We start from the raw sequence: 9,004 nt of genomic DNA, 5'->3' as shown, positions 1-9,004 counted from the left end.
CAATTAGTAAGTTATCAGATTGCACAAACAAATATTAAATGGTTTTGTCTCTGCTCTTCTGCTCTGTTATGGATATATTTTAATATGTTTTAATGTGCTTAGTATACACTAGCAATTAAGAACTTCATTGTAAAAGGTTTGCATGCAAAGTAAATGTTATAAAAAAATGATTTTGTAAAATTTGAATTATTTTGCAGATCTGGGACATACCATTTTGGAAAGTCTTGACCTTCTACTCTATCTCTTTTTCTGTTGGTTATTAGGGAACGCTAAGGTCCTACACTGCTTAAGCAACAATCACTGTACATAATGTAGCTGGGTCAGGGTTCAGAAGCCTACAGGACAAACACACACACACACAGAACAGATTAATATCTTACAGTAAATGCTTAATGTGTTATATTGACTCTTTTTTCTCTGTTGCAGTATGGTATTGATGTGAAGGCCAGAGACATAAATGGTCACACAGCTCTCTTTTATGCTCACAAAGCCCGAAGCCAAGAGTGTGTTGACATCTTACTGCAACATGGCTGCCCCAATGAAACCACAAGTGCTGTGGCCACACCTATTCTGCGAAGAAAAAGCAGCTGTTCCAGCATTATACGGACTGATTCCCGGACAGCCCTTGTATAGCCAGCCACACCAGTAGTTACCATAATGGGAAACACTGGTTAGAAATCACTGACTTTGCTCCCAGCAACAGGCTTGTCCCGTTGTACTTTTGTGCCAATGTGTGGTTTGTTATATCAACAACGAAAAGTGTGACATTTGAAATGTACATACAAATTTATTTTGGAAGAATTAATTTGGACCAACTCAGCTGATTTTTTTTTTTTTTTTTTTTTATTGTAATGTTTTTCCTGGTGTATATATAATTCACTATGGTAGTTGTAATGCCTTAATTATTTCATTAATGAGGGAGAAAAAAATTCACAGAACATTCCCATTACGGTAATGTTTACAATAGGCAGACCTGACCCCCATGTGTACAGTTTTACCCAGATACAATATATAAGGGGGATGGGGAGCGACAAGATTAAATAAGAAGACCATTTTAAGGTATAAATATTTGTTCATCTGGTAGTCAGAGGTCTTCAGAATAATGAGATGGCAAAATATAAGAAATAGAAAACAGCATGACAAACAATAAGATAACAAAATGAGTGGTCTAAAAATACTTGCCAAGAGAAGGGTTGTCTAACTCCAATTATCAGTTAATATAATCTTTTGCCATGAAAGACACCTTTACATTCACTTTTATCATCAAATGTTCATTGTTCTGTTGCTATCATTTGTTAAAAAGCATACATAAATATGCTCACAGCAGCAGTGCACTAATGGGAGCTAGAGGGTGATTGGTGGCTACATACATTTGCTGATTGTTTTTTCCTCACCAAATGTGATCAGCTAACTCCCCATAGTGCATTGCTGCTCTGTAGATGACTTTAACTAAGTGTATAATCCCTTAGCATGGGTTAAATGGGTAGTCAGAGCATTGTACTGCACTGTTGCTTGCATATAACATATCAGGGCATTTTCTTTTTGCACTTTTATTAGGGCTCTTTAAATTTAAACTAATACAACTATATCAATTGTATACTTCTACTAATATTAGCTGACTGATTTTTCACTAATGCTTTTTGACTGATAGGTACATCCTCCTAATGCTTGTTGGTTATAGGTACTTCCTGTAAATGTTCAATAAGCATTAATAGCACTAGTAAGAAGGACTTATAAATGAAAAAGTATTAATAGGAAGTGCACAACTAATGCTGGTATGTTATTCAGGCAATAAAAAATATCAACATGCATCACCAAGGGGTCACTAGCCCCCCAGCATAATGGATAACCCATATGCCCCACCCAACTGTGATCAGACCTAATTTGACAGCCACAACTAGATTCTTCACAGCACTGCTTGACCCACCCACAGAATGCCCATACCCCACTCATGACACAGCCAACCCTGCACATGACCTCACCTGCAAAAACACAAGTGGGCTTTCTGGAAGAGCCCCCATATAACAAAATCCTGGTGATGCCCCTGATGTTTAAATGATGCTCGTGTCCTTGAGAGCAGGAGATTGACATCCCTGTTATACAGAAGACACTGTCTTGGTTTTTAAAATATTTGAGAGTAAGAAAGAGTACAGCTTAAGGCAGTATTATTTTGGTCAGAACCTTGATGTAGAGTTAGGCTTCCTGAACCACGTTTATAAATATTGGTAAAATATAATTGTTCTAAAACAAATTAGAACATAAATATATTGTAGATTTCAGTTGTGTTTTACATAATGTTTCAGACAATGTTTAGACAGAAGAGAATATTCAATGTCATGCTTATTTTAAACATGTGGCTATTAAAAATAGGAAATAACACATTCTCAAACTGTGCACATACAACCTAGTAATATAATCTAATGGTTTGACAGACATATTTTTTCTTTATCTAGAATTACTCTTCAATATGAGAAGAAACACTCATCGGTTATTTAAATACTGTTATTTTATCCCACATAAGAAAGTGTAACAAGGCTAAATGATTTGATAGTTTTGATGTGCCAATGTTCAAAAATAATACTTATACTACCTATTAATACTGTCTCATAGAATGGGCAAGAAATGCATTATTTAAACTATTTTATGCTATTCAATACTCTGTTGCTGGCTTAACAGCTGCTCAAATATTTTAACAGTATACTTTGTTTATTATATGTTTTTTTTTCCTTACAGTGTCACAACGAACAAACAATATTACAAGTCATTGAATTAAATGTGTTAAGGTGTGACAATGTTGTTTTAGATACCTGACTTTTATAGGGATTCATGATTCAGTTAGGACATACAATTAAAAAACACATTCCCAATTGACCTATATCATCACTTTACTGTTCTCTTTGTATCATTTGTTGAAGAGCACATCAAGGTAGGCTCAGAAGTGTGCACTATGCATTTGGAACACTATATGACAGCTGTTTTGTAGCAATACTTAACAGTTTTACATTGTGCACATGCTACTGCATCTGGTGCTCAGAAGTGTATAACAACTGCCCTCATGCAGAGCTATTTGATAGGCAACAAAAATAACAAAAGATCAAGGTAAATTTGATATTAAAAGTAATTTGGAATTTGTGTTTTATTTGTACGCTCCTGGAAAACCATGGAAAAATGGGTTTCATGTCCCTTTAAATGACAGTTCACAACAAAGAAATTACTAGGACACCTATTGTAAAAGCATTAAACTTAAAATTCACTGCTTATTAAATGTCACATTTTCGTAAGTGAGAAAAAAAAGCTATCTAGTGGAATCTTAGCACTGTCAAATTCTAAGTAGATTAGTATTGGAAAGACATGAATATGGAATATGTCTGAAGGGGAGCTCAGACAAAGGAAAAAAACTTATATTTTTAAATCAACCCTCAAGCCTTCAAAACTATGGGTGTTTTGCACTCGAATGTATGAGAAAACGTGTGGTGTTTTTTAATGCAAATCAGTTTATATGTATGAATTTTAAAATGTAGTCTTTCTAAATATACGGCGGGCACCCTAAACAAAGTAGTGAAAACTGTATTGCCGTGTACATGATTGACAGTATATTTTGTGCTTTCTCTTCAATAGCTATTTAATTTATTGGTTTAACTCTAGAGCATTGGCGGGGTGTTCATTTTACATTTTGTGCGCAGTCTGGCAGCTTAACAATAAAATCTTTAATAAATTGATGTTGCTCTTTGTAAGGCATTGATGACAATTGTTGAGAGAAAGTTGAAAAATGAATCATTACATATAAAGGAATGATAAATATTGCCAATCCAATGGCGCCATATTTATGTGGTAAAACAAGGGGTTTAGATGAATGGGTCAGCATTCAATATTTTACTATATTTTTGGAATAATACAGATCTAGCTTTTGAGTTAAGCGTGTGACAGTAGAAGGATTGTATTCTAAAAACAGTGTTTGGATCACAAGATAGAAAATTGTGGGTAAAACAAACAAATCTTTATTAAACACAGACAAAAGATTAAAAAAAAAAAATAGCCCCTATGATAAAACCTAAACATTTGTATTAATGAGGAATTACTGTGATTTTTATTTTAATTACCTATTTTGTAAGAAAAATGTTCCCTGCTTTTAAAGACAACTCACTATAAAATGAAATAGGCATAAGAAACTGACGAATCTAATAGAGTTAAGTGGTCAAAGTGAAGGAAATATGGCTGAAAGCAAAAGATTATTGCTACTTTATGGTATCAACATTGATAAGAATGTTAATGTCATATTCTATATATTCAGCAAAATATTGAAGGGTTTTCCTCAATTTGATATGCCTTAGCAAAGTCCACACGCATGAGAATTACTGCCTTTGTATGCCAAAATGTAAAATCAAAAGGCAAGAAATATGCAAGAGTAAAGGGGTATCTTGTTGAAAGATATAACATAACATTATTGTATTTTTATATATCAGTTTGCTTTTCTGGCTTATTCACTTTCCAGTTGTATATGTGACACTGTTGAAGCTGTGATTGTAACTGACCTCTTGAAATACTCCCTGTTTGCTAGATATGTGAAATAGGGACCCACACTGCTTGTTAACTCTTTCACTGACAGAACATTTTTATGCTCAACTACCTTTGGAAAATACTTAACTAGAAAATATATATAACTTATTATCCCTTGAGGGTATGATTAATATAGCAATAAATATTTAATGCCCATATGCCATATGTTTAGACCAACAGCTCTCTTCCTAGGAAAGTTCACTTTTCTTCTTTATTTTTGATATATTTAGATTTGTTATCTATAGATAAGTATTCCAATATAAAATCAATTTATGCAAAAAGGAGATGTTACAATTATGTAGTTGTAGGTGATTTGTAATCAAAATGGTTTATAGGGAAACTGTGTTCAAAGTATAGAAAAAAAGTACCAGTGTTAATGTTTCCTTATCTAAATTAGCAGTAAATCTCTTTTATAGCAATAGATTGTATTTCAGTTGAAAAACGTATTCATATTTTTGTTCTACAAATATCTCTATTAAAGTCTATTTGCTGAAAAACATTTTAATATATGTTTTCCTGGAATAAAATCTACCCTTTAGTTTGATAAATATTCACTGAACCCAGTAGCAAGAAAAAAAATTATAGGCAAAACTTCACCTCTCACCAGGGCCACCCATAGCATTTGCAGGGCCCTGGGAAAATCACATTTGTGGGGTCCCTCAGTACAGTCCACTTATTCCCCTCTCTTTGTATGGCCCGTCACTCTACCAAAATTTAGTGTACCCTATATGCTGAACACTATATATTACAATTTCATGATGCCATGGACACTTTTTCATAAACTTAATACAGGACTTAGTACATTACCTTACCCTTGGTGCCAGTGCTGGGTTTTTTTCATGGGTTTGGGGCAACCCAGTTTTGTGAAACAAGAAATTAATATATTTGAATAAAAATGAGGTCTTAGTTACCATTCTGTATCATGGTTTACTAAACAAATATTCCATAAATGAGGTGCTGAACTGACATACCGATTCATGGTGACAAGCTTACTAGAATATAGCCATGATATAGGACAAAGACATTAGTAATCAAATGGCAAGAACATATGTATCTTTTCATTTGACACATTAGACTCCAATACCCATTATCATCATCACAGCCAACTATTTTAGTATTATGATAAATATAATGTTTGTTTGCTTTTGTCCAGGACATATATGCAGAATAGAGAATAAAAACTCTCATGATTAGCTAATAAACCCAGTTTACAACTTGGATTTCTTTTAAAAAAATATTTCAGTTGCTCATAAAATATGACACATAAAGCAGTACATGTTTTAATAGATAATAAGGCTAGCTCCTGTCATAAACTTAGTATAAAAAACATTGTATTGTAGTTGTTATCTGATAAATCCAAATAGGGGCAGATGTGTTAGTCTTGAGAAGTCAGCAAGGTACATTTTCAGGGCAAAATAAATAATGAAAATATATTTCAAAGTTGTTTCTTTATGCATAAATAAACCATTTATACAAAGTGTTTACTGTCCCTTTAAGTAATTTATTTTTTTAAGGGAAACAGCAACTTTACATAACTGACATTGAAATCATGTTGGATATCATTGTTTACATCAAACCAAAGGCTCAAACTGTCTTCTGGAAGTGAAATATTTAACATACAGTGAGGTCTTGAAAGGCTGCCATTTACCCTACCCCTAGGTCTCCATGAAATGAAATAAACAAAAAACTGTGTATGTGTTTTATTGTCAGGTTTATTTTGCAAATATGAGATGATGTAATATAAGATTTATAAAATAAAGTGTCAAATTGTTTATTGAACCATATTGGATTGTTTTTCATGACATTGTGTCACTCTCTATGTATTTGAATAACTATTTTTTAATACTTTTCTTTGCAATATATGTCCACAGATAGCGATGTGGAATATGGTTTAGCTATGAGATGAAACAATGTCAGCTCATGCAGAATATAAAATCTAGAGCCCAAAGCCACATATGTGCTGCTTGACGATTTGTTTATGGGATTACTATCCCCCTAATATATTTTAAGTAACAAAACTTTCTTTCTGTTTATTAAAACTTAAAGGGTCAATTACACATTTTCTAGGCTCCTTGTCTTTCCATACTCTTTGTTAAGTGTCAATGCCTACTCCCTCACTGTGTATTCTCCAGTAACCATTAGGATGTTCTCTAAAATGTAACATTTTAAGAAGGAAATCTCTTGTGCTTAATATGATGATTATGTAAACAAAAGTTGTGCTGACATAGGCCTAGATCTATTAGAAGGCTACATGGTATCCTGTCTTAAAAGGACAGTAAAGTCAAAATTAAATTTTCATAATTCAGATAGGGCATGCAATGTTAAACAACTTTCCAATTTACTTCAGTTGATTTACTATGTGCTCTTTGTATCTTTTGTTGAAGAGCATAGAGAGCATAGAGAGAGAGTAAAAGGGAGGGGGGAGAGAGAGCAAAAGGGAGGGGGGAGAGAGAGCAAAAGAGAGGGGGGAGAGAACAAAAAAGAGTGGATAAAGAGATCAAATGAGAGGGGGAGAGAGAGCAAAATAGGGGGAGAGAGAGCAAAAGAGGGCAAAATAGGGGGGAACAAGAGCAAAAGAGAGGGGGGAGAGAAATCAAAACAAAGGGGGAGACAGAGCAAAAAGGGGGGAGAAAGCAAAAGAGGGGAGGGGGAGAGAGAGCAAAAGAGAGGGGGGAGAGAGAGCAAAAGAGAGGGGGAGAGAGAGCAAATGAGAAGGGGGAGAAAGAGCAAAAGAGAGGGGAAAAGACAGCAAAATAGAGGGGGAAAGAGAGCAAAAGTGAGGGGGAGAGAGCAAAAGAGAAGGGGGAGAGAGAGCAAAACAGATGGGGGAGAGAGAGCAAAAGAGAGGGGGGAGAGAGAGCAAAAGAGAGGGGGGAGAGAGAGCAAAAGAGAGGGGGGGAGAGAGAGAGCAAAAGAGAGGGGGGGAGAGAGAGAGAGAGCAAAAGAGAGGGGGGGAGAGAGAGAGCAAAAGAGAGGGGGAGAGAGAGAGAGCAAAAGAGAGGGGGGAGAGAGAGCAAAAGGGAAAGGAGAGAGAACAAAAGAGAGGGGAGAAAGAGCAAAAGAGAAGGGGAGAGAAAGAGAGAAGGGGTAGAGAGAGAGAGTAAAAGAGAGGGGGAGAGAGAACAAAATAGAGGGGGAAGAGAGAGTGCAGAAGAGAGGTGGAGAGAGAGCAAGAGAGAGGGGGAGAGAGAGAGAAAAAGAGAGGTGGGAGAGAGAGCAAAAGAGAGGTGGGAGAGAGAGAGCAAAAGAGGGGGGAGAGAGAAAGAGAGAAAAAGAGAGGGGGGAGGGAGATTAAAAGAGAGGAGGAGAGAGAGGGGGAGAGAGAGAGTGCAAAAGAGAGGGGGAAGAGAGAGAGCAAAAGAGAGGGGGAGAGAGAGCAAAAGGGAGGGGGGAGAAATAGAGAGCAAAAGAGAGGAGGGAGAGAGAGAGAAAGGAAAAGAGGTGGGAGAGATAAAGCAAAAGAGAGGGGGGAGAGAGAGAGCAAAAGAGAGGGGGAGAGAGAACAAAAGAGAAGGGGTAGAAAGAGAGAGCAAAAGAGAGGGGGAGATAGAGCAAAAGAGAGGGGGAGAGAGTGCAAAAGAGAGGGGGAAGAGAGAGCAAAAGGGAGGGGAGAGAGAGAGCAAAAGAGAGGGGAGAGAGAGAGCAAAAGAGAGGAGGAGAGAAAGAGAAAAAGATAGGGGCAGAGAGAGAGAACAAAAGAGAGGGGGGAGAGAGAGAGAGCAAAAGAGAGGGGGGAGAGAGAGAGAGCGTAAAAGAGAGGGGGAAGAGAGAGCAGAAGAGAGGGGGAGAGGGAGCAAAAACAGAATTTATGCTTACCTGATAAATTACTTTCTCCAACGGTGTGTCTGGTCCACGGCGTCATCCATTACTTGTGGGATATTCTCCTCCCCTACAGGGAAAGGCAAAGAGAGCACACAGCAAGAGCTGTCCATATAGCTCCCCCTCTGGCTCCACCCCCCAGTCATTCAACCGACGGTTAGGAGAAAAAGGAGAAACTATAGGGTGCCGTGGTGACTGTAGTGTATAAAGAAAAAGAAAAAATTTTCAAACCTGATTAAAAAACCAGGGTGGGCCGTGGACCGGACACACCGTTGGAGAAAGTAATTTATCAGGTAAGCATAAATTCTGTTTTCTCCAACATTGGTGTGTCTGGTCCACGGCGTCATCCATTACTTGTGGGAACCAATACCAAAGCTTTAGGACACGGATGAAGGGAGGGAGCAAATCAGGTTACCTAAACAGAAGGCACCACGGCTTGCAAAACCTTTCTCCCAAAAACAGCCTCCGAAGAAGCAAAAATATCAAATTTGAAAAATTTGGCAAAAGTGTGCAGAGAAGACCAAGTCGCTGCCTTACATATCTGATTAACAGAAGCCTCGTTCTTGAAGGCCCATGTGGAAGCCACAGCCCTAGTGGAGTGAGCTGTGATTCGTTCAGGAGGCTGCCG

The 9,004-nt window shown here is 37.0% G+C and overlaps 1 protein-coding gene across 2 annotated transcripts in view; it reads left to right on the top strand.

The window, feature by feature from the left end:
* Positions 1-6,336, top strand: part of AGAP2 (ArfGAP with GTPase domain, ankyrin repeat and PH domain 2) — a 636,919-nt gene extending 630,583 nt beyond the window's left edge. For both annotated transcript variants that reach the window (XM_053708205.1, XM_053708204.1), the window contains one exon: positions 427-6,336. In XM_053708205.1, the coding sequence (XP_053564180.1) occupies positions 427-633 (207 nt within the window). In that variant the 3' untranslated portion in view covers positions 634-6,336. The remainder of the gene's footprint in view (positions 1-426) is intronic.
* Positions 6,337-9,004: the final 2,668 nt, after the last annotated feature.

The sequence above is a fragment of the Bombina bombina genome, chromosome 3 (assembly GCF_027579735.1).
Source record: "Bombina bombina isolate aBomBom1 chromosome 3, aBomBom1.pri, whole genome shotgun sequence".
NCBI lineage: Eukaryota > Metazoa > Chordata > Amphibia > Anura > Bombinatoridae > Bombina > Bombina bombina.
Note: the sequence above shows the minus strand (reverse complement) of the source record. Positions and strands in the feature narration are given on the sequence as shown.